This window comes from Parus major, chromosome 1A (assembly GCF_001522545.3).
Source record: "Parus major isolate Abel chromosome 1A, Parus_major1.1, whole genome shotgun sequence".
Classification (NCBI taxonomy): domain Eukaryota; kingdom Metazoa; phylum Chordata; class Aves; order Passeriformes; family Paridae; genus Parus; species Parus major.
Genome location: NC_031773.1, coordinates 18,723,819 through 18,750,355, shown reverse-complemented (window position 1 = coordinate 18,750,355; position 26,537 = coordinate 18,723,819). Strand labels below are relative to the sequence as shown.

At 37.8% G+C, this 26,537-nt stretch overlaps 1 protein-coding gene across 1 annotated transcript in view; it reads left to right on the top strand.

The window, feature by feature from the left end:
• Positions 1-26,156, top strand: part of MAPK12 (mitogen-activated protein kinase 12) — a 29,141-nt gene extending 2,985 nt beyond the window's left edge. The window contains 12 exon segments of the mRNA XM_015627465.3: positions 7,673-7,731; positions 9,025-9,136; positions 15,207-15,236; positions 15,334-15,373; positions 15,376-15,398; positions 16,904-16,951; positions 19,934-20,048; positions 20,680-20,751; positions 21,347-21,426; positions 22,167-22,245; positions 23,765-23,938; positions 24,720-26,156. Coding sequence (XP_015482951.1) covers positions 7,673-7,731; positions 9,025-9,136; positions 15,207-15,236; positions 15,334-15,373; positions 15,376-15,398; positions 16,904-16,951; positions 19,934-20,048; positions 20,680-20,751; positions 21,347-21,426; positions 22,167-22,245; positions 23,765-23,938; positions 24,720-24,790 — 903 coding nt within the window. The 3' untranslated portion in view covers positions 24,791-26,156.
• Positions 26,157-26,537: the final 381 nt, after the last annotated feature.

Sequence of the window (26,537 nt, the reverse complement as noted above, 5' to 3'; positions counted from 1 at the left end):
AACCACAAAATGGCCTGCATTGAAAGGGATATGAAAGATCATCTAGTTCTAACCCTTCTGCTGTGGGCAGGGATACCTTTCACTAAACCAGGTTTCTCAGAACCCCATCCAGCCTGACCTTGAACACTTCCAGGGATGGGGCATCCACAACTTCTCTGGGCAGCCTGTTCCACTATCTCACCACTGTCACAGTTAAGACTTTACTTCTGTTTATTTGATAGTTAAAATTACATCCATCTCACTCTTCTGACCTGTTTTTGATTCAAAATTACTTCTGTAATCATGAGGCATTTAATATTCGCTTTTGTGGAAAGTTTCATGTTTTATTTTTTCACTATGATTACCTCTCAGTGGACCATCTCTGCCCCTCGTAGCTTTCAGGGAATTTTTGTGTTAAGCATACAGCAATACATTATCACAGTTTATTTAACCTTATGCTGTATTCAGAATGATGGAAGAAATTATAATGGTCAGACACATTGTGTTAAAAATAGCAGCTCTGATCCTCCATTAAGATAGCAGAAGATACCATTAAACCTGTGTCTCAGTGGTACAATTCATCAGCATGTCAGTGAAGAAAAATGGAGGAAAATTAGTGTTTTATACCCTAGATGACCTCCATTATATCCCCTTCGAGAAATACACTCATCTTTTTATGTAGAAGGATTGTAGGATGACCAGAAATCCTGTAAAAGCAAATACAGGGGTAATTCTACTGAGTTTTATTGGATTTGTATTTTACTTTGTAGGGAAGCTAAGTCACAGGTTAATTTGCTTATCTATTCAGGCATTTTCAGGAGGAGGTGACTGGTTGCTGGCATACCACCTTTCATTAGACCTTTGCTCTCTGTAAGATCTCTCAAGTAAATGTAGTGAGGCATATTTCTATGTAGACCATGTATTGAGGAATGTTTCCATATGAGCTGTGCAGACTTGATCACATGGGACTTCTCATCAGCCCTTGGCAAACAAATCCAAAGAAGTGTGGAGGGCCAAGGGACAGAGGTTGTGTGTGAAGAGGATGGGACTTGCCTGTTAAGAGATAAATTGGTCTTTAATGGCACTGGTATGATTTATTTATTTTTTTTGTAGGCCTTTTAATTTGAGAGGACACGGGATGTTTCCAAAACTCCATAATCTGTTCTTCTGCTAAAGAAGCAGTCTAACCCAGATCAATTCCTGAGACATTGTCAGAAAGAAAAGTTTGTTTCCAGTAGGATATGCTGCTAGATCACTCTGCAGCTGTATAAATAGCTGGTCTATGGAAGGGCATGGTATGGAAATGAAGATTAAACACAGTTAAGGCAAAATGAAGAAAGCGCTTCTTGGAGTTGTTTTTCTCCTTTATTTAATCAATGCTAGTTTGTAGTATTCATCCTACTACAGTCTTAGCAGCTCTTCATTATTTCATTCACATCTGCTGAATCTTGTACAGAGGAGCAGTCTTTTTACCTTCAGGAAATATTTTCCATTAATGCTGCTTCTGTTCTGTGTTTCTGTCCATTTTGAGTTCATTTGAAATGAGGACCTTTAAAATTTACCTATTACAGCTCTGGCTTTAAACCAAAAGCAGTGAAAATATGTCCAGCGTAACTCTGGCCCTGGCTTTAGCTCTCAAACATTTGCATAGCTCTAAATTGGTGTATTCTTCTGCAGTTAATGGAGATGTCTGTGTATGCAGAGTGAAACCCAGACAAGTAAGTGGAGGTGCACAACCTCTAGTTTATTTTGGCAAACAACTTGGATTTTCTTATACATTCGGACTGTAAGTGATACCTTGATACCTGCTTTGTTGAAACAAGTGCACAGTTGTTTGCAGTGGTCCATCCCTGGTGCTCTCCTCACCTTCAGTTTGTTTAGAGAAGTTTTCAAGCAGGAATGCAGAATAGCTGGTAAGGAGAGATGGCACTGGTGAGAGGAAGAGAAGAGCAATGGCTCATGCTGATGGCTCGTGTCAGAACAGAGTGGGGTTTTTGCAAAGTGTGGTGTTTGTACATAGGTATATGCCTATGTGTACATATAGGCACCCACAGGAATCCTGATGCAGTTCTACCAGTTAGTCTGAATGTGTTTCTGGTGTAAAATTTCTGACAAATGCCCATTAAACATTTCTTGGGTCAGTTAATATTCTACAGATGTTTTCACTTCCTAGAAAGTCTGTATGTAAGAGGCCACCACTGTATTTGTTTAAAGGTACTCTATATTATGCTCTCATTCATTGCTCAGAGTGGAAATTATTCTCTGGCGTATTCCCACATCTGAAGACCAGAGTGTGTTTTGCATTATGAGAAGCATGTAGCATTTTCTTCTTCTTTGGAAGGAATTGGATATCCAACAGACACCAAGTTATCTGTCTCTCTGCAGTTACATTTCTGAGGATGGTACACTTTTAGGTTGGCTGCTTTTTAATTCTGTTTTCTTTTTTATTTTGAAAAAATGAAAAGAGTGTCAACCAGGGGAAGAATTAGTTCCAGAGAAAATAGTTGGTCACACTATGTTCTTGCTTGAGAAAAATCTTAAATCTGTCACCCTTTGCAGTTCTTCTAGCCTGACATGAGTAGTGGAAAGCAACAGCATCTACAGTGTACAGAATCAGACCAACAAGGGAGTTGTAGATGAGTGATGCCGTAATGGATGAGAGTATGCTCACTGTGTTAGAAGGGGTTTCCTGCAGCAAGTCCTGCAGGACTGCACCAAATAAAAATTCACATTCTTTGGGTACATCTATGCCACTGAAGCGCCTATATTTCCTGTTTGGAAATGGCAGATCTCCTTATTGGTCCTTATGAAAGCAAAAACACAGTTATAACTGAACAGTTTATTGCTGACAAAAATTTGTAAGGGAGAAATGCTCCTGTCTGCTTTTCTGCAGGCTGAAAGCACATCTAGGGAGCTAACAGGACACTGGAGTAATTTAATTTTGGTACTCAAAAGTCAGTAAGTCAGCATAGTCATTTCTGCCTATTTTCCTAACTAGACTAATAGGTTCTTTACGTAGGCTGGGCTTCAGCTGGTAGCCATTTATTCACATCCAGCCTTGGGTACTGGTAAAGCAGACTAATGAGCTCATTCCATGAAATGGAAATACGAAAAGCAGCACTGAAACCCAAACTTTCTCTTTTGATTGCCATCCAATCTAGAGATGAAGATGAGTCTGTCTGCAGGATTTGAATCTGTCCAGTGTTACATATGAATCCTTTGAAGGAAGAGTGTGGTGATGCTCATGGGTATGGCTTGTGAGTGCCAGTGTGCTGACTGGCAGGAGAAAAGGAGGTCTTGCAGGCATCCCTCATCGCTGTGAGGAAGAAAGGTGACTGTGGTACAAGCCTTGGTATGAATAGTAAAAATTTTAAAAAAGATTGAGAGTTCTTAGTGTAATAAAAGGATGCAGGTGCCCATGATGAGAACAGCACAGGAACATGAAGTTAATCCTATAGAAAATTTAAGGTGACATAATATGTAGTTCAGCAAGGCACTCTCTTAAGAAATGTACTTCCTTGTTTAGCCTGAGTGCTCAAGCCACTCAACTTCATTGTGTTTTCATGCATAACATCTTCAAGAGAAAGCAGCACTTACTGTATGAGGGATGTAACCTACATTACTTATTAATTTATACTAGATTCAGGTTTTTTCTTGATGTAGTGCTGCTTATATCAGAAACTGTCTTTTACAGTAATGGAATGTGTCAGTTCTTGAATAGAAGTAATCCAATACATCAAAGTGCAGGGGGGGTAGAGGTAATGAACTATTCAGCATTGTGCTTTGCTGTTGGAATAGTGTTTGGAAAAGAGGTCATTGGAGAAAGGAAGGGCAGAAACCACCCTACCAATGTGGACCTGTTATTTATTTGTTAACGACAGTGAAGTTGGTGAGTGTGGTCGGGGACACACACAGTAGAGTTAAGAAAGGCTGGGGATGCTGATACCCAGCCCCTGCTGGCTTCAAAGTAAATATATTGGGTGAAAGCATGCCTGTGGAAAACCAGTTAGACCAGTAGATGCGTAGTTTTGTGGATTTGCACTTCAGCAAGATGGAGCATCTCTTTTATGAAGACAGGCTGGGAGGGTTGAAGTTGTTCTACCTGGAGAAGGCTCTGGAGGACCTTAGAGCAGCCTTCCAGTACACAAACAGGGCTACAAGAGAGCTGGAGAGGAACTTTTTACAAGCACACATAGTGACAGGACAAGGGACAACAGTTTAAACTGAAAGAGGGTAGATTTAGATTGTACATAAGGAAGAAATTCTTTACTGTGAGGGTTGTGAGGTACTGGCACAGGTTGTTCAAAGAAGGTGTGGATGCTTCATCCCTAGAAGTGTCCAAGGCTGAGCTGGATGGGGCTTTGGGCAGCCTGCTCTAGTGGAAAGTGTCCCTGCCGATGGTAGGGGATTAGAACTACAGGAGCTTAAAGGTCCCTTCCAACCCAAACCAGTCTGTAGGTCTATGGAAGTGACACAGTATTACACCCTGTCCTTGAGATAAAAGCTATTAGAGTACTTCAGTGCAGGCTGAAGAAATCCAGGTTATTTTTAAGTCAAATGTACAGTAGATATATTCTTTGTGGGCTTATTTATTTGAGACATTGCCTCTTGGCAGAGTTAATTGGGGTAAAAATAAGGTGCTGAAAGGCAGCACTGCTGCTGATTTCCACAGATGTTTTTCATTACCATTGCAGAGTGTACTGGATTCATTCCTTAGCTGGGCTTCCATATCTGCTAGTGTCAGTAATTGTGCTGGTTAACACCAAAAATGTATTTATAGAAGGTTTCACAGATATCTCTGTTACATTTTATATAGGCAACACTATAAAAATAAATTATTCTTTTCATTGTTTATGGCTTTTATTTTAGTGCTGGAAAATCAAAAAGTTCTTTACAAATAATTGAGAGGTTTCAAACAGAAACAGGATTTTCCATCATATTGTAGGGGAGGGAGTTGACTACACTGTCCGTTTCTTTCCCTTTTTCTGAACAAGTAGTTGGAGTTGTATCTTTAGAGGATTTATTTTATCCCATATTTCCTTGTGCTTAATATTGCTGAAAAAATCTCTGGCCTAAATGGAAATATGAATGACTCTGCTTCAGCACAGGAAAATAATCCAAGCCACAATTATTAAATAAAGATCACTGAGGAAAAGGAAATTAGTGCTTCACTTTTATTTTAAAATTGATTAACTATTAGTATGCCTTATTTTGGACACCAAAATGGATTTCAGGACTTTCAGAAAACTTAGTTTGTAAAGCAAGAGAAGTATTGTAAAATCCTTAGGATATTTCAAGCGTTTCCTGGTTCATTATTTAAAATTCCCTTCTTTGGGAGCTGAGCATTGGTCTTGGTGGCTTCATTCACTGTAGAGGATTTGCAGCAATGATAGGTTTGTCTCCATAAGTTTGCAGCCTTACCTCAGTAATAATGAACATCAGGCAGCATTAAGTAAGTACCAGGAGCTCTGTTTACTTGAATAGATGTGCATTAGAATGTTAGTGAACTTCATTAGTGAGTTTTGGGGTTGGTATGTTCTACATGGAAACATGTTCTTCATGCTCCTGTGTTTCACTGGGGTGCCTGATAATGCCTTGGTGTACAGGTTCATGTCATAGAGCAGCCACACTAATTGATCCTCCTCTGTGTCCCTTCTCATTGTGGTGTCCCACTGTCTTTCACTGAATGTCATCACATTCGGATGTGATGGAGTTTATTTTCTTCTGGTTCGTGCCTAGGTGTATGAGGGCATGGAAATACCTGCTCAAGGAGAACAATTAAGACTTTTGAGAAAGTGGGGGTTGGTAAGGAAGGATACATATTAAATAAGATTACTGCTAAAATGTTAACTTCCTTCTTTATATATGTACATCTGAGGAAAGCATAAAACTTCTGTGGCTCTGTATGCTCTGTGCCTCGGTTTGTGTACACACACTGCCTTAGGAAATGCCTGTAGAGCTGTGTTATACTCCACTTTTGCAGAGTATATCTTTGTAATCCTGTCCTCCTTTCTCTCACTACCTCCACAGAGAGAAGGAAAACCTAATGTAAAACTGACGTAAAAAAGAAAATTCTTACTGTAATTAACGCTAGAGGTATTGCATCAAATAATAACCACATCCTCTGTGGGTTTAATGATTGTTTTATAGTACTTATTTTTCTTTAATTAGTTTCATATAAACATCCCAGGTAAATATTATTAGTGACTTTTTTTCAAAGGTATATGTGGCTACAAAGAAAGGGAGTTGTGATTTTCTGCCTTCATCTTTATTAGTTTTTTTATCTTCTTCATCATTATAACATTCTGATAATATCCAGGCTAACCATAGTTGTCTGCCCTTAATGTGGAAAGACTAAAAATATGTGCAGTAAGGATTTCATTGTGGTTGGGGATTTAAAGCTTTAAATAATTTGACCTTTTCTTGCATTTCCCCCCTCCATTTCTGCTCATGCTTCTCTTTATTTTCACTTCTTTTTTTTTTTAAAGATAACTGATTTGGATGAGTTCTTGATGTACAATCTAATGTCTGTATGGCCACAAAGATGGGGTTCAACAAAGTTATAAAGCTTATTAGTCTTTTAGCTTGCTTCTAGCAAAGTCCTGCAAAACGTCATGTTGCTAATAACAGCAAAGTTGTGTGTTCAATCCCCTTCCAGGCCATTCACACAAGAGTTGTACTTGATGATCTATATGAGTCCAGCTCAGTATATTTTGTGATTCTGTGACATACTAGCCTGCTCTTGGGAAACACTATAAGCACTCTTGAGGCTTGGGAGTCTTCCTCTGATGAGACAGAAATGGTCATGAGTTAACGGCAGGGGTAGAAAAGAAACTCAGAAAAGAAACAGCTCAAAGCCTGTGTTATTTAGGCACTGCCTGTGTTAAGCAGCATCTAAACTAAAATTTGACTTTAGATCATTCCAGCTACTTATTTTTGAGTATTGAGTTCTGTATATTTAATTTTCTGGTGTTCAATGGGCTTGAAAGAAGCATTGGTATGTAGTGTAATGCAACCAGTCACTTTGTGTAGTTCTCCCGAAAACTATACTATAGGAAGAGCTGTGGTAGAAAATACATTTTACAAGATTATTATTTCTTTGGTCAGTGATAGAATGCTTCTGTTTGACAAAAAAAACGCTTTGGAGAACCTAAGGTATAAGCCATAGTAAATCATATAAAGTCCTTGCTAATTTTCTCTCAATAAAAACGGTTTAGTTCTAGCTTCTTCTTTGGACTTCCAAGAAGCTACTGTAGTCTATATACCTAAATTACCCTGTTACTGAAATTAGAAGATATTTAAAGTGCACTTCATTGATACTCGTCAGACCGAGCTAGGTGGAGAGCACTTACAAGTGCTTCATATTATAAACTGATTTTTCTGGTTTATTTTTAACACTTCAGTAGTTAAAGTGATAAAACACTGTCTCCCCTTACATAAAATGGTTAGCCTCTGAACTTGTAGTTCCAGTAGATATTTACATTTTTTTATCACATTTTTTATGGTAAAGCTGCCATCTGAATTATAAAATCTAACACAACAAATCCTGGCACTACTTTAGGTATTCTTTCTGCCATGTTAATGCCTGTAGCTAATGTCTTACTATATTTTAGGTTATATTTTTTCACTTACTAGGTAATTTAGGCTTTATTGTGCCAAATCAGCCATTAATTTTTTTTTCCTTTTTTTTAAGGTCATTGGAATTTTGGATGTATTCACACCAGATGTAACACTGGAAAAGTTTAATGACTTGTAAGTTCCAAGTTATTTGTTTTTTGGAGCAGAGCATTGTTGCTTTTTTTTTAAAATAGAGAATTTCAAAATTTCTGCTTCATGGACTTTCTTTTTCTGAGTTTCATCTTAATGTGATTCTTACATGGAACTTTGGTGGGCTGGAGTTTCAGATTGTCATTTGAACCAGTTTCCTATCTTGCAAGGTGTGTATTTCTTTCAGCCCTTAGTAAATGGCAATTTAGTGAATTCCCTAATCCACCATATATATACTGATTTCTTATCCTAAGGCCCAGGTTGCTCAAATGGTAGGACAATCCTTAACCCAGTCAGGTAGGCTGAAAGTTACCCCTACTACATGGTATATCTCAGTGGGACCCATCCGAATTCAAGGATCAGTTCAAAAGTGCTGGTGCTGCTGAGTTTTTTAGTGTTTGTCTGCGTTGTGGTCTGTTGTGCCCTGTGACTGTTTCCCCAGTCAGTGGTCCAAACAGCATCTGATACAGGTTGTTTCTACCTCATCTCCCTGACCTTTTGGTGCCATCTCTTACACAAGATGCTTAACATGTCTGCTGATTTATTTATTTACTGCTACAATTCTGATGAATTAGAGTTGCTAGAGAAACAGTGCTCAGAAATCCTTTTGGGTTTGATGTAGGTTTCCCGTGTTAGTAGAACTGTTCTGGATTTTATCTAGTGTATCTATGTTTCCTAAACAACCTTGTGTATTTATATGTTAACAAAGAAAGCTATCTGACAGAAAAATGTAGAAAATGAAGTATGGGAAACATGGAGCATATGTTCATATTGATCGTTGAGCCAAAAGGAATGTTGTCCGTATTGTCTATTGTGCTAGCATTTTATACAGCATATGTAATAGAATGCACATGTATATGATGAGCATTGAAGCACTGTCTTTTAAATGAGACACAAAATCATCCTCCAGATTTTGCTAGTCTAATGAGGTGGTCATGACTGTGAGATCATTGTCTTGCATGAATATGTTAGTTTTCTGTGTAGCTGTCTTTGATATATCATGAGGCTTTTGGTCAGTTTCTTTCTAAGCTAGTTCTGATAACTATCAAATTTCCATAATCCGTGACAAAACTGGGCAGTACCTCTTTAACACAATTAGATAAAAACAGATGGGCTTGGAGGGTAGGAGGATGATGTTGATGGAATTGTTTGGTAAATGGAATGATCCATAATTTTATACTGTAATTGAACTATAATATACAATTGTTTAAATTTACATGACAAAGTTAATCAAGTTAATCTGTTTGGTTTTCTTTCCTTTTTTTGTTTTGTTTTAAGCTACCTCGTCATGCCATTTATGGGAACAGACTTGAGTAAGATAATGAAACATGAGAAATTAACTGAAGACCGAATCCAGTTCCTAGTATATCAGATGTTGAAAGGCTTAAAGGTTTGCCAGTTCTACTATTTTGATTTCACAGCCTTTTTTTCCTAGTAAACAGTTATGGAGAGCTATAAGTACTTGTAATTTAATAGCAGGATGGAATTTATCTCACCTAGTATAGTAAAAAATATGTATTAAATCTAAATCATTATAAGTGCTATAATTCCCATTTTACAAATGCAGGAACTAAAGCCAGGTTTGGGGGAAATTTGTTTAAGCTGGAGAAAAATTCACGTCTAATCTGGACTTTGAATGTTGAGTTACAATTTCAGTTTTATAATTAGTTCCCTAGTCACAAAGCCATGTCTTAATAAGTGCTGTCTCAAGGACTGTGTGAGTGGAGTGGTCTGTTTAAGTTGCAGGTAACTGTCTGGGAAGAAGGTTTCCAGGAGAGGCATGCTATTCACCAGGGATGAAAAACATCATTTGTGCTAGCTTTACAGGCAAGCAATATGTGAACTGTAAATAATTAGCTTAGGTGGAGTGTAATGGAAAGGATGAATAATTAATTGAATTCCAGTGAAATGGCTTAGAAACATAGTTTGGTCCTAGTGACATAAACTATATGACAGAGGCCAGCAGAGCAGAACTTGCGGCCCCAAAGGTTGACACTGAAGTGTGTTGGATCAGTAAATGTGGAAGACAAATGGAGCAACTGTGTACGGTTGACATACATGGGAGGAAAACAAGCAGGAATTTATGAGGATGTATTGGGCAGGTTTGTGGCAAGGTTTGTTTGTTAGTGAAGCCTGCAGGAGTGGCTTCTGTGAGAGGATACCAGGAACTGCCTCCATGTTGAACAAAGTTCCAGCTGGCTCCAAGGCAGACCCACTGCAGGCTAAAACCGAGCCCATCAGTAGTATTCATGGCATGTCTGTGGTAATAGATTTAAGGAGGGGTAAAAAAATGCTGTGAAGCGGCTGTGAGAGGGGAGTGAGAAAATGTGAAGCAGCACTGCAGGCACCAGGGTCAGTGAGGACAGAGGGGGAGAAGATGCTACAGGTGCTGGAGTAGAGATTGCCCAGCAGGTCACGAGGACCATGGTGGTGCAGATTGATCCTCTGCAACCCATGAAGGAACACAACAGAGTAACTATTCACACAGCAGCCATGGAGGACCCCATCCTGGGGCCCAGGGATGTGGCCTAAATGAAGCTGCATCCCACAGAAAGCCAGGCTGAAGCAGGCCCCTGGGAGGTTTTGTGGAAAGACCTGTGGCCCATGGGGGACCCACACTGGAGCAGTCCACTCCTGAAGGACTGCATCCTGTGTAAAGAACACGTGCTGAAAGAGTTCATGAAGGACTGTCTCCTGTGGGAGGGACATAAAAATAAAAGCAGTTACATGGCAACCAGCTACCAGCAGGAATTCTGAGATAGTAACTGTGATAGATCTTCTGTAAGAAGTGGTTTACCTGAATAGTTTCTTACCCCATGTTTTTGAGAGTACAATTGTACTTACCTCAAAATTACCAGCAGAAAATGAAATATTATTCAGCTACTAGGCTGTTTTGTCACTTTTTACTACACAGCAAACTCTGGAGAACAGTCTTTACTGTATCTCTTCCATTAAATTTTGGATTCTCATCCAACCATTTCAGCCCCTACCTATCTGGAAATATTTTTAAGAAATAGGAATGGTCAGGTGTTTGAGGCACATTCTTGTAGCCTTCAAATCTTGTAGATTTCCTGTGCTGGGAAATGTGAAAGCTGAAAGCAGTGTTGCTAGCATGCAGAAAAAAAAGAAAATGAGTCAGTAATTTGTTTATTCTTTTACAGATATCATCAGTAAATTAGCTGTTTAAGAAAGGGTTAGCCAAGTTTTGCATGAAAATCTTGTACTTTTTAAGGTCTGCTGTATCTGGGTTAAAGACAACCCATCTGTGTTTACTTGGATTGCTTTTTTGGCGGGGCATGGGTAACAAACATATACTTTAGCTGGCATTCAGTAGAGGCATTATAAGGGAAAAATGTTTGCAGCACCTGGGAAAGGGGGGAGTATGCCATTGTAGATCTTTGTGGTAAAACTCATCTTCTCAAGCTTAGCTTCTCATTTGTATGATGACTTTGTTGTTAACCTTTCAACTTTGATGGTGTCTGTTCTGAGGGGGTTCTTTTTGTGTTGAAGATGTGACCTGCAATATGCATTTGTCCTTTGCAGGGTGTATAAGAACTTTATGGTATCTGTATTTATGTCTGGTCAAAGGCAAGAAGGCTGTTCATAATTTTTGTCACATTGCACATTCTACTGTAACAACCTGTTTACATGTGACAGTTAAACGCATGTAGGAAGAACTCTGCATGACTGATGTACTGTGAAGGGATAAGGGAGATTTTTGCTAAGCCCCCAGTTGTTTCACGCAGGCTTCACATCTACATTCTGTCTGTAGGCTGGTTCTGGACTGATTGTATACAATGGGCTCAACAGCCTTGCTTTTAAAAAACATGTATGAATTGAGGTCAAGACTGAGTTCATGAGGATTTTTATCAATTCTTCAGGCTTTTCTCTGCAAGTCTGTACAGTTCTTTTTTGTCAGTTCTTAACATTTTGCTGTCTTTTTTTCTACAGAGAATGAAATACTCATTTTCTTTCTTTGGTGAGCCTTGTAATTTATCAGAATTCAATGTGATGTGCCACCCCTTAAAAACAATGACATGACTCTCCTTTGTCTGTTTCCTAGTCGAGCCTTAGTCTGGCATTAAATTTTACTTAAGTGTGAACTTGCATCTTGGAAGGGCTTTCATATTTCTTTTTTTGTTCTTGTTTGACAAAAAGGCTGTGTATTGTCTAAGAGTACAGAAGGCAAGCTAAACACAAATGTCTGTATATGTAGGTGGAAAGAGACTGGAGCTTTCAGTCTTGGGTCCCTGTTCTGCCGGAATGCCAGCTGGGCTCTTGTTCATAGAGGTCTGGGGGAGGTGGCTGTCAGTCCTGTCTGTTTATTCATAGTGCTTGAGAAGGGGCAGACAGCTCTTGAGCCATACAGACACCTGTTCAATCTTCCTTTGCCATAGTTATGGTAAGATGTACCTACTCTAGTTCTCTCATTTTCTCATCTGTATTTACTGTCTTTTGTTCACATTTATGCTGTTTTTTTTTCTGCTTCTCTGCTTTCCCTGCCCCCTCTGACTCATTTCCTCTTCAGTTTTTACTTCCCTGCCAAGATGCTTTTCAGTTTCATTTTGCATGTTGCTTAGAACACATTCTCCTCAGTCTTTGCTAATTCCCTTTTGATTAGCTTTTTATTTTGTGTAGAGATTACATATAAAGAAAAGAATGCTTAAAATTTAGATGATTGTTGGATGACTTCCTAGCATGATCTGAAGCTTGGATTCCAGGATTTGTGTGCTACCAGAAATTGTCTTTCAGATAATGTACAGAGAGCTCCTGTGCTCCAAGGCACTTCAGTTGTGTTAACTGGGTTCTTGAATAAAATATGGTTCAGGTGAAGTTGTGAAAACACTGTGAAGGATATGCCTACTCTGTTGTGAATTGTTTTGCCATGTTGAGAATGACGAATCTGTCAATAGATGGATAATTTAATGAGTAGAACAAGAACAGGATCCCATTTCAGAAGGCTATTGAACAGAAATGGAAAACTTTCTAAATGAAGACTGGCATAGTTCCAGTGTTGCTACCTGCCAGGAGATTATGAAATAATGTTAAAAAAAATACTGCTATTGTTAAAGGAACACTGCAGCGCAGCCCCAGTACTTCATCTTACAGAAAGGCCTGATGTGTGCATTACCATCAGGAATAACTGTTGTTTCACATAATCTCAGCAGTGTTATGTTAAGAGGAGCATTAAGAAAACATAGAGCTTTCCCCAAAGTGTTAACATGATTTTGGTGCTGTGAGCACTCACGAAACCTTCAGTGGGGTGAGAATGCCAGCAAAACCATACTCTTGTCCCCAAACAGGTGAGATTTACTTAAATTGAAACTGTGAAGGGTGCAGACCTTTTAATTCCTGTTTCTACATTCCACATTCTGAAGTGCCAAATGACTAGGTCTGCCAGCTATTTCTTTTCTGTGTACAGTCTTAGCAGCAAAAACTGACTATAGAATATTTTAAGCATCTGCTCTGAAAAATCAAGAGGCTTCAGTTAGAAGATACTGCAATAATTTAGAATGCAAGTAGACACTGTGATATCCTTGATCAAGATAGCTATGATAGAGGACATATTCTTCTAAATTTATTGGAAGTTTAGCTATTTACAGTTACATTTCTGGCTTGGGTTTGTTTTTTTTTCCTAAAGTACATATGGTATTCACATACAATTGACAAACTTCCTCCTCCTCCTCCCATTGCAATTCACTTCGTGTACATCCGTGACAGAACATTTTCTAGTTTTTTGTTTGCTGTAGTGGTTTTACAGCCAACATTCTGTGAAGCAGCCATGTGCCCTCAATGTCTTGTGTCAGCCCCAGGAAATCCTGTGCAGGGCTTTGCTATTTCCTACGGGTGATGTTAAACCTTTCCCAATCTGCAAGTAAGCTGCAGCAGGATCTACTGCAGATGCCAAGACAGGCCTGGGCTCTGGCACAGCAGTCAGTAGTGTGACTGTGCAGTAGCAGGGCTCTACCACAGCCTGGGCTGGACTGGTAAAGTTGTTGGCACAGGGTTAAAGGAATTGGGGGCTTTTTCTCCCCTCTCTCTTTTCAGAACCTTTGAGACCACATCTGGTGTGACCAGTCAGGTGTAAGAGAGAACCGTCAGAGAATTTTTCAGTCACTGCTTTAGAAACTTGGCACCTTAAATGCAGATCTTGTGCTGCTTAGGTTGTGTGGGTTTTGTTTTAAGTTCAGAAATCTAAGTCTGAAAGGCACTTTGGTTCTGTCTGAAGAAGTTGGTTTTTGTTCTGTAGCTTTGCTTTCTTTGTCTTGGAGCTTCTCATCAGTTGGATTATGAGGACCCCTTTGCAGAGGGATGGTTGCATTTGTGAGGTTAATGGTGCATCCTGAGGGCTGCTGGGTGAGATGGTCATTGCTGTGGCTGATTTGCAATTATCCTGCAAAGCTGCTTTCTACTGTGCATTTCTCTGACCTTATGCTGACTATTCCTGGTTGGTCTTCTCTGGCTCTGCCAGCTAGTTCCCAGTGACTGTTGCCACTTGTCCTGTTCTTCAGGATGAAATAAAATGAGTTCTTCAGGTGAAGCTGGAGGATTTGCATTTTATTCGTCTTTTCTCAAGTGTTTTTGTTTAAAAGCTTTATTGTTCTTGTGTTTCTTAGCATCACTAGTACGGTCTGTGGGAGTTTCAGATCAGTTCCTCACACCTGAAGGGACTAGCACATCCCAGGCTGCTCTTAGAAACCATGTCCTCAGTTCAGAACAACTTTCTGCATTTCGATCCTTGCAAGACATGCGTAGATCTGAACTATTAGTTACTGGAAGTTCCCTTTTGACTGTGGTGAAAATAGTCTGTCCTAGGGTTTCATTCATTCAGCTGGTGAGAGAAACTGCATACCTCAGTGGGGAGCATTTGGTGAGTCATGGGTCTAAATATCTGTATTTTATCAGGTATCATCCCAAAAGAACTAGTCCTGGGTGTTCAGTTTGTTGGTTTGCCTTTTTTGAGCCCTTAAATAGGTCACTGAATGGGTGATGTAAATATTCAAATAAAGAGAATGTCTTTGAACTTGACTTTCCATTGCGGAAATACTGAAGCATGTAGCAAGAATTGTCAGATAAGACCTTGACTGGCCTTCATCCCAGTGTTAATGGTCTCTTGAAAGCCAGTGCTGCTGAAGCATATGAATCTAAACTATGATGGCACACCAGAGACCCCTATTGCAGGAGAGCATTTCTGATACATAAAATAGCATGTTTCATTCTGATAAATAAATATCATACTCAAACTGATTTAGTGGTTTCTCATTATTAGGGGAGGGAAAGGACAAAATACTAGTATAATTATCTGTACATTAAAACTATAGCTAAAGGGATCTTCTGTGCAATAAATAAACATTTTCTAATTTCGGTTTACTTTAGCACTGTGAAAAACTATTTTTCTTCTGTCCCAAGCAACTTTTAAATTCAGAACCTCAACTAAAAAATACTTTCTCTTTTTACAGTATATCCACTCATCAGGCATAATTCACAGGGTAAGTGGAAAAACATGAAAGATATTTATATTTTGTTAATATGAGTGATGCTTGTGTTAAAGCATACTTATAAATATGCCTGAAATTCTGTTCATAGGTTTTCTCAGTTGGTGCCTTTGATTTCTTCTTCAATGGGAGCAAAATTGGCATGGCTATGTCAGTGTAAGCTGTCCGCTCAAGTTGCACTGAATACAACTTGTATTTGGAGTTCCTAGTTTTCTTTGTAAGGTTGAGTTGTAAGTCTCCACAAGAACAAATAGTATCTAAATTGAGATGGATAAGAGTTTTTTCTGGCTTTTTTTTTTGTTGTTGTTGTTTGAGGATTTTTTGTTTGTTTTGGTTTTTTTAATGAAGATTAAACTTCTAGTGTTTTTCTTTAAACCTTATATCAGTGTTCAGAGTTTTGGAGGAACAATAGAAACGGAAAAAAATTGTCCAAAATTATAGAGACTTAAGAACTTACATTTTTTTCTGAGAGAAATTAAGCATTTGTTTCTTTTTGATTCCCTTCTCTGTATAAAGTTCACTTAAAATCACTTCTGCACTGTGAAGAAGGAGTTCTGAATGATGCCTTTGTGGTACTAAGCAGTATATCTTCCCCCAAAACTGCATTAGAACAATAGAAATTGTCCATTTTTAATAAAGTATCAGGAGAACCATAGAAAATGTACATTGTATAGTAGATTTAAGCTGGACATGGCAACTACACAAACTGACAAAATCATGTAAGATGTTTTTATTTTTGCAACTGCTGGGATCATGGTCTAAACTTACCACTGCTTAGATTTCTTCTAAGGTCTCTCTTGATGACCCTTAAGCTTCTTGGTTACATTATGGCTTTTTGCACCAAATTGTTTCTCCTGAAGTCTCCTCTGATCTTAAAAAAACTCTGTATAAAACAGGTGGATCCCTGTTAAAAAGTTCAGAAAGAAGGTACTTCTAAAGATTTTGTGCTGAAGTGTATCAAACAAAGGTTTGAAAAACATGAAGGAAAATGTATTTCTAATTATGTATGTCTGAGTCACTGATATTGCAATATCATCTTAGTCTTTCCCAATACTCTTCCATTTGCTAAACTTTACAGTTGTGGAAGATCATTAGAAATCTCTAAGGTGGCTTAAGAAACTTAAGGAAATATCTTTTTCATTTTGCAGCTGTATTGATTTTCTTAGGAAATTGATTTTCCACAGATGAAAGCATAGGGTTTTATATAAAATATTGTTTGATTCTTTCAGTACTCCTTCTAAGTCTGTCAGAGTAAGCAACCTTTATAATTGCCTATTTTGATATGCAACATGTACAGTCCAGAACTATGTATGTGAATTGTTAACCTTGTGGTGTTAGTATTAAATTCAACAAATTTATGTCCAAATCCCTGTCATAGAAAAATTAGTGAATTCCTTCACTGGCAAGTATTTTCCTGACTTCTAGCAGAAAAAAAAATAATTTATTTTTCTTGGGGGGAAAATATACTGGAAAAAAGCCAAATATATGCAAGTTTGCATCCTTGATTGTGTTATTTATTATGACATCATTTTACCTGTTGCTGTTCAAAATAGTTACATAAAAACTATCAAACTAGAAAGAAAGAAAGCAAAAAAGTGTATTTTATTGTCTTGCAGTAAAATAAATTAAAAAAAACCCATTCATTTAAAATCTGATTGCAGGATCTGAAGCCTGGAAACTTGGCAGTAAATGAAGACTGTGAATTGAAGGTAAGGTATGTTTGTGTGAAAAAGCAGATGAGTTAGAAGACAGAAGACAACAGGTGCAGCAGCTGTGGACATGCTATGCTGGCTGGTTTCAGTGTTGGGCCAGGCTTTTTGCCCTTGAATCACAATTGGCCTGTATGTCCTCACAAAACAACAGGGCATTTGAATGGGGTTTTTTGTGTCCTGATGTGTAAGGACACGTCAGATCTTATGGCCAAGGTTTCATCTGTAAAAGAGACATAAGAGTTTATGGGAGTGATTCAGTTATGTGAAAATTTCAGCTTTGAATAAATAGAAAAAGTCTAATTCTATAAGCTGGGAGATACAGGAGATCAAAGGTTATGAAGGACACCCTAAACTGAATAAAATAAAAGGTGATGTAAAGCACTACAAAAGTGGTTTTTAGCATGCAACATGCAAACTATATACTTGAATGTAGCCATTGTAATACAAATTTTGATCTTTGGATACGGACCTGAATGTTCCAGGGTCCTGTGATTTTAGAGTTTTCCTATGTAACACAAAAAGTCATTGACTTTTCTTGACTTGTAGGTGGACAAATGTTGAGTGGATCCCAGGGTGATGGGAAAAGAGAAGAGAGTTTAGAAAAAACAGTTCTATATGGTTGTCTTCCCCCACACCACCAGCTGTACAATTATATTTTGAGATGCAGGCCAGGTGTCTCCTGATCTGTATCTACTTAACACGTTTGGTTTTTTTGCACACTCTCAAAGTCAGTTTATGCAGGCACAGTATCACGTTGCCAGGGATAGTGCAATCATTTCCCTCATGTCTGTGCAGTCAGCAGCTTCCCTTGCAGCAGCTCCAGATGATGAGACTGTAAGCAAGTTGGAACAATTCCTTGAATGGGTAATTAATTAGCTATCATTTTTTTCACAATGAGCTTTCTGATGCTCATTTTTCCCTCATCTGATGCTCTCAACTCCTACGTAAGTATCAGAAAAGTGACAGTAAAGGGTGTATGGGGGGTAGTCACCGCCCTTTCTGTAATCTTTAAGTTACTTTCATTAGTTACTGAAGCAATTTAGGAAAATTAAGTTGGCTGAGTCAAGGGAGACCTATCCTTGAGGAGCTGGGGGAGATTGGGTCATTCTTTCATAATTCACAAATTATAAAAAGGATTTTCAAAGGTGTTCTGAAAATTGCTGTGGAAGTTCCAGCTGAAAAGTTGAAGTTGTGTGAGACATATAAAAGTTTTATATGAAGATAGTTGTTGAAATGGTACCATGTTAATATTAAGTACAAACAGGATACACTTGTTCTTGAGCTTAATGAAATGTAAATGAAAATAAGTAATGAAGTTAAAGCATAATACACAGGAATTCTTTCTGCCATTTTCTACTTCTACAGATCTACAAAACCAGATTATATTTTTGTTTTCAACTCTGTGTGTCAGAAGCCTTGGTAGATAAAATGCCTAAAATAATGTGACAGAACAGACTGTATCACTTCTGGCTTTGACCTGTTATATAATTTTTTTTTCTTTTTCTTCCACTCTTCCTGCTGTCTTACTGGGAAAATAGATTGTGTGCTGCATATGTACAATAAAAGCCATAAAGGTGTACTTTGCCACTACAAAAATTTTGAGTCTAGTAAATCTTCAGTACCCAAAAAATCAGCACAATCAAGTGCATTTAATTGGTATGAATAAAAAAAAATGTCTCCCTTGCATTCTATTCCTGTTTTTAACTTGATTGGTAATCAGCAGTTATAGGGAAAACATGGAAATTATATTTCCAGTATGGCAATAAAGATAAGCCATAATATTTTGTAGTCTTGATTTGTGAATGAAAATATAATTTTCCTTTTTGTTAAGGCATCATTTTTGCCAGGGAATGATGAAACTATCCTGAAGTGCTTTAGAATGCTTAATTGCAGAGTGCATTACAAAAACATGAGTCTTGGTTTAGGAATGCTCATGTGTCCCTATTAAAACCCCTGCCCTATCAATAAACATGTGAAGCTGGATTCACATGACAAACTGGCTGTTCATGCAAAGCTTCATATTTAGTTGTCTGTGTGACCATGATTTATCTTCAATAGAACTTGACTTACCCACACCTCCCATTTCTTGATAGAAGCATGAACTTTCCAATAAATACAAACCAATTGTCGTTCCAGCAGTGGAATTTTCTCGCTGTTGTCTGCATCTTTTGATAGTCCATACAGGTGGGCCTTCTTAAGGCAAATTTTATAGAAGTTGACAAAAGGCTATAACATTAATTTTTAATCTTGCTGCTGTACACATTGCTATATCTAGACAGAAATATCTAGATAATCTAGAGAATCTTAGCAATACACTGAGTTGTGCATAGCACTTCAAAAAAATTGCATGGATCTTGCATTTCATACAAAAGGTTTTTCTGTAGTTGATGCTGGAGGTTGGAGAAGACTGATGGGACTAAATGATGGTAAATCCCTACTCTTGCTCCCAGTTTTCAGTGTGACCTAGTGAAAGTCTTGTAGTTATTTCTACTATGAGTTACTCATAAAGTAGAAATAACAATACCCTCTTAATTCAGAGTATTGTTGGAACACACTCTTGAATAGTTCTGCCATCTGGGATGTGAGAGCAATGGACACTGTCTGAAGTGGGTGCTGTTCTTTTAGCTGTAACTTGATACAATGGTGATTCTGTGGTCAGGAAATTTTTTGCATTAAATGTGTGAAAGTAAATATTTTTAATTAAAAAGTGAATAATTTATTATTTTCTTTACTGGTCTTACAGCTTTTGATGGTGCTGTAGAAGTATGTAACTGGAAAAGACGTTATTCAATTATCTGTGCTACCTCTGTCTTGATTTTTAAAATGAGAACAAGACATTTCAATAAGAAAAAGATACAAAAATAAACTAATCTCTGCAGCTTGCTCCAGTTTTGGTTTTTTTCCCCTACAGTTGTAAAGAACTGGATGAACTAGATAACAAGCTGTCTGATGTGAATGTGCCTTGTGCTTTCACTACAGATCCTGGATTTTGGATTGGCAAGACATACAGACAGTGAGATGACCGGCTATGTGGTTACAAGGTGGTATAGAGCCCCAGAGGTCATACTTAACTGGATGCATTATACTCAGACAGGTCAGTGTTCCTTCAGAAGTATCTTAACAGAGCTAAAGCATTCACTGAATCAGAATATACAGTGCACCAAGACTTTGTTCCTGAAATTAATAAGAAATTGGAGGTAGAAATGACAATATAATTATGCAACACTTCCTTGTAGATAAATTGCAGGTAATCATGTGGTGGTGAGTTTGGGTTTTTTTAATATATATTTTCTGAGAGTAACAGGAAGTGCCAAGGTGATTAGAAAAAAAATATTTTAATTATACAGACATGACAGTCAGGTCTCTGTTCTTGTGTTTCTGTAAAGGTGTGCTGATTTTAATTTGAACAGGCAGGGGAAAATGGCAAATGGAGGGAATTCAAATAACACTAAGATAACCACAGAAGTTTTTGAAAGCATTGAAAATTTACTTCCTATGAGCTTGTTACTGAGAAACTCATTCTGCATATCACGAGATCATCTCCAGTTTGCTCATTAAAAAGTCTGTTGGTTTTACCTGTGTTGTTCATCATACTTGGCAAGGTACACATTTATTTTATAACAGGCTATAAAGGTAATTTTTATATTTATTTAAAATATGTTTTAAATTAAACTTTATGCACACTTAAACAGACAAGTTAATGTGCCTCTTGGTCTTTTTCTCAGTTGACATCTGGTCTGTGGGCTGTATAATGGCTGAGATGATTACAGGGAGACCTCTGTTCAAGGGAAATGATCGTATCCTTCAGTGAATTTATGATACTGATGCGAGAAAATTGAGAGGTTATGTGATACAGTAGGTCTGTTCAAAAACTGATGAGTATAAATTGAAATTAATAGTAAAATTGCTTGCAGCTTTCTCGTTAAATCATTATTTCTTATCTGTGCCACTTTTTGCATACCTGCCAATTAAAACTTGTATTAGTGATTTTTTTTTTGGTAGAGGTGATCTTTGAATTATACCTCAAATCATCAAGTAAAAGGCTTTGTGACAGTAGAAAAGCCTTTTTTTTTTTCCTAGTACGTGCAATATATGTGTTGATTGTTTAGATACTCTAATACTTTTGGACTGATTTTTGTCCAAACAATGCAGAACAGGTCTGATAATATTAGAAAACTTTGTGGATGATTCAGTTATGTATTCCCAAATTATAGGATGTTTTCTTTGCCTTTTCTAAGAAAAATTGAGAACTTTCATCTTCTATAAATCTTCTGTTCAGACATTAAATTAAGATTTTTACATTATTCTCCAACAGCGAAGAAATGCATTACTTTTGCAGAATGCTTAGTTTCCTAATAGTGAAAGAATTTGTTCCTTATTTCTGGTATTCAGATCTGGACCAACTCACAGAAATAATGAAAATAACAGGTACACCAACTCAAGATTTTGTTCAAAAATTGCACAGTCAAGATGTGAGTATTCTGATTTGTCAGTTGATTTTCCATGTCATAATTTTCCTTTAAGGCATACTCAGTTCTTTGACAGGCTGAGATAATGTGTATTGACTACTGAAACGGCCCCGATAGTCTTTCTCTGTCTTGATATGATTTGTGCACCCACAATAGCTACTGGAGATGGGGGCTAGAATGACAGAAAATTAGCAGAACATTAAATATTTCAGGATTCCAGTGTATACCATATAAACAGCTGAGCTGATATATGGAAACTTTTATTGTAAAGGTACTGAAAATGGGAAGATATTCAGAAAACCCAGTTGTTTGCAAATGTCTCTTTCTTTGTGTTGATGTTGTTCTAGAATCCTGAGGCCCTTACTATAAAGAACCTAAATTTATTCATTAGACTAACTGTACAATTTAAATATAAAGAAATCACTATATAAGGTTCACTTCTAGAGATTGCTGTAAATTCACTATGATGCTGTTTCAAATAATTCATACATATTTATTTGAATAAATATATTAAATACAGAGCACTAGTAATTAAAGCTTTGCATTATAATTTCTAATTTGTGGTTTTAAAGCTTGATTAAAAAAAAAGATTCCATTGAGGAAGAAAGTTAATATCAACAGAAAAAATGCATTTTTACAATGTGCTGTCAAAATATTGTTGAGAAAAATATTAAACAAATAGTTAATGTTGTCACATTACAAAGGTTGCAAAGATCTAATTTAATACCCATGTTTCTTTTAAGGCAAAAAACTATATCAAAAGCCTCCCAAAAGTCCAGAAGAAAGATTTTGCATCCATCTTGAAGTATGCGAATCCTTTGGGTAAGGCTGTTTGTGTGGATGTGTACAGCTTGTTCTTGTGCTTGCACTGGAAGCAGCTGCAGTATCAGTCATGACAGGTGATGTGATGGTTCTTGGGCTGTTCTGTCTCTTGCTTTCCATAATTCATAAGTTTAATTGTAGCAGCTGAACTTTGCTGAGTTTAAACCCTGCCAGAAATCAGTTGTTTCTTAGAAGCATGAAAAAAATTAGTGTTTTTGGTTTCTGTCTAGCACCTACTTATTGGTTTTACAGTTTTCTCAAGAGCCCTGGTAGATTAGGTATATGTAATAAAATTTTCTCTGTACTGTATTTGAACTGTAATTCTGAAAGCCCAGTCTGATCTGCAGTTGAAATACAAGAAAATGGAAAGCTGACATTTTAGTAATGGAATTAATACGTCCTGAGAAACATCTGTGCATTCCTGAGAAACACTGGCTTGGATTCCATAGATATTAACAGCCAGAAGAGCATACCTAGTGTGCATAATTGTGACATGACCTGAGGCAGCCAGAGCTATGAAACTACTCTCCCTAAGCTTTATAAATTCCCCAAGGACCTAAACACTAACAAAGACAATTTTATTAGAATATTAATTAGGATAATTGAATTTTCTCAATTTAAGGAGTTAAAATTTTAGGTTCAGATACAGTACGAATAAATCTGATTGATGAACAGCTCTTAACCTTACTGCATGGTTAACTGATGGGTAGCTACAGCAAGCTACGCTTTCCATTTAGTTTTTAGGATGTCTGTTCTTACTATTTCTGTGGCCATCTGGCTGCTTCTGGTCTGGAATAGGAGTTTTAAGAGAGTATACAACATGGCAAGCAGGAGTTGAAGCATCCTATCCCACACTTCTGTCTCTACTTCCCTTCAGCTGCTCCAAACCCAAGAACATCCTTTTGGGATAGAAAAACAGAAAATAAATCATTCATCATACCTGTTTACACTTGTCCACCTTGACAGTAGCAGTGGACCGAATCCAAAATCCACAGAAGGGGAACATGCAAAATTTTAATGGGTTGTTTTGGCTGAGGTCAAAACCACATAGCAGATAAGGTTAGCTCTGAGATTCTGACCTGTCTCAGTGAACTTCAGAGTGTACTTGGTTTGGATTTGGTGACAGAGCACAGTTCTCATTCTGTGTTCACCTCTTCATTCAGCTGCTGTCAGGCAGTTATGTACCTTAGAACCACAGTGAGTGGCAGTGATGAAAGACACCTGGGAAAGCCCCAGGCACAGTGGCCCTGGAGCCAGAAGTTGAGAACTCATTAGCTGAGATGTTTTTTGTATTGCATACAGAAGCAAGGGAGCACCTCTGCATTGCATCAGGCTTTATACACTTGACAGCTTGCTCACAGTAGTCATGCAAAGAGGCCCCACTGGCTATAGATGGACACCCAGTGATTCTGTTCTATTACTCCATGTATTTATTTGAAATACCTCCAGGGCAGTATTACTGTGTACAAGTGGAATTGGGTGTGTGACTTGAATACACTGTTGGTTTTCTGTGCAATAGCTGTAAATCTCTTGGAGAAGATGCTAGTGCTGGATGCAGAGAAGCGAGTCACGGCAGCTGAGGCTTTGATGCATCCTTATTTTGAACCAGTTCACGATCCTGAGGAAGAAATTGAAGCTGAGAAATACGACGACACATTTGATAACATGGATCTTCCACTGGATGAGTGGAAACGTGAGTTTAATTTTTTTATGTTTTCAAAAATAACCAGTTTGAAAGCCCATGTGGAAATAAAAACGTTTCCCTTTACAAATTAACTCCTGCTTTTGATCAAGCAGAGTAAATAAATAGCATTAATACTACTGATAAACCAGGGTTCTTATCAGCTCTTAGCAATTTCTTGTGGAAGGATCTCCGAAGGTTTCTTCTCTGCTTCCTAACAGAGGCTGTTCTTCATTTCCCTAATGTTTCTGTCCTCCCATCTTCTGCAACATAGGAAAGAAACCTCTTCTGTGACTTACATTTCAGTGGATAGGACAGGTGAAGAGATTGACTGCTGCTCTACAGGACTGCAGTGCCCTTAGAGTCAGATGCTCTGAAGGAGAAAAAACATATCTGTGTTAGCAGAAATTTAAGTCTAAACTTGTTTTCATCTAAGGTGAGAGGTTTGTTGTTTGGCTTTTAAGTGAGGACTTGACTTTTAAATCTAATGTGTTCAGTAGGTGTTGCTGAGGATATTGCCCACAATACTCAAAAGTCAGTGCTTGCATCCATTTAAAAGCACCTATACCATTTCAGTACTGGGCTACTTTTTCAAATCTGAAAAGGTGAACAAGTGATCCTTAATTCCCTTACTTTCTCTACTCTTCCTCTCTTTTTGCCTGAAGAGGTCTCTCTCTTCCTGAGCTAGATCAGAGCCCAGCCGTGGTGCAGTTGCACCTTTCTCATTCCTATTTGTGCAGCTCCTTTTCTGATTAGACCACAGCAATGCTATGTCTATTCTTTTGTTTTGCAGGCATTACATACAAAGAGATACTGAACTTCAAGCCACCACAGACATTGGACTCAAAGGAGACAGCAGTGTAATTGTATGGCTGAGTATTTTCAGAACTCTGAGGACAGCAGAAAAGTTGTAAATGTTTGTGACATTTCAAGTGTATAAAATATTTTATAAGTAAGCTCTATGTAATCTGTTTCATCTGCACTGTAAGAAAGAGCAATGTCCTTTACATGTGGAAGTTGGTGCCTTTGGGAATAGCATTTCAAAAATATCGAGAAACTTATTTCTGCCTACAGCTTCTTCTATCTGCACGAAAGGACTCAGACTGCAATAACCTGGTGCCATGCTCAAAAGAGCAGGACTAATTCTTCAACTCAGAGATCAGAAGAATACAAGTTACCACCCCAGGCAAGCTGAGAACACAGTATGTCTGATGTGCTGTGACTGCCCTCCAAGGCCACTGAACTATCTTGAATGCAAGAAGTATTCATGTGACTTCCTCTGGAATATTTCACTTTGCTGAGATGCCTGGGAAGGCTAATCATCTTCTGTTACCTCAGGGACTGCAGTGGGTAGCAGAGACACAGCCCAAATGAGTGCCTGCATCCCTTGTCCTATGTGAGTGGAAGTTTTGATGTCCTAGATTGTTTTCAAAGTAACCAGCATAGCAGGACAAGATTTCACAAACTTGCTAGATGAACAGTCACTGGTTATATAATCACTGTATCGTATTTTTCTCTGAATACATTTTCTTTGTATAGTAGACATGGGATCAAGGATTTCCAGGAAGAATTTCTTCATATTTTCTAAAATTTTGTAAGCTCTCTAACATCTTAGTATTGATTATCTCAGATGGTCAGCAGTGCTGATTTTAAAAATAAAGCCGCATGTAGGTCACTTTATAGAAAATGAAATGAGGACCAGAATGACACACTGCAGCTCTTCATTTGGAATACCTGCAGCAAGCTATTCTTTTTCACGGTGTACAAAGCTTTTACCAGGTGAGAATAATAATTATTCCCTTTTTTTCCCTTTTGAACTTACATTACTGGGAAAAACCTTCAGACCTTTTGTTGAGAGGTACCTTAGCAGAAGTCAGCTTCCTGATGGGATAGATTACTTAGATGCTTCCTGAGTTCCTCTTGCTGTCCTCTTACCATAAGTCTCTGAGAGACGGGAAAAAGAGCTGGCAAACCTCTGTGAAGAATTTCTGGGTGAAATTGCTTGTCTTAAAGGCAGTATCTTCACAATTGACTGTTTGGATGTGGGTTATTCCCAGTGTAGTAGTACACACTGTAGTGTGTTACTATGGAGTGAAATGACTGTGAAAGAAGACATTTGATCTTAGCAGGTAGTAACTGGAGCAAAAAAAAAATTGCTTGGGAGGTTTTTTGCTATAATATCCAATATAAGCCGTAAGTTTAATAAAGACAGTTATTCTGTTTCTTTCAATGAATGTTTGAATTAAACACGTATAAATACTAGCATTTGTTTAAAAATTGTTTGTGATGAGAGTTGATTTAGCTGAGGTGGACACCTAGAGAGCCTAAATAGTAATAGAAACCTTAAATTCATGTATTTGACAAGTCATTAAAAACTACAGTTTCAGGAATGCATGAAAAAAAAGGCAGAGAATGTAAATTGAATCAAAATATTTTTCCAAGCTACAGGTTCCTCACAGAGGAAGGCATACTTAAGAGTCATACCCCCTTTTGTGCTATGGACTTGCTACTTGGTTTTGGTTAGTTTCTGTGTTGAGCAGAAACTTTAACTTTTTACACAAATAGATGTTTTCTCTTAGAATCATATTCTGTGGTCTTCTTAAAAGTCATG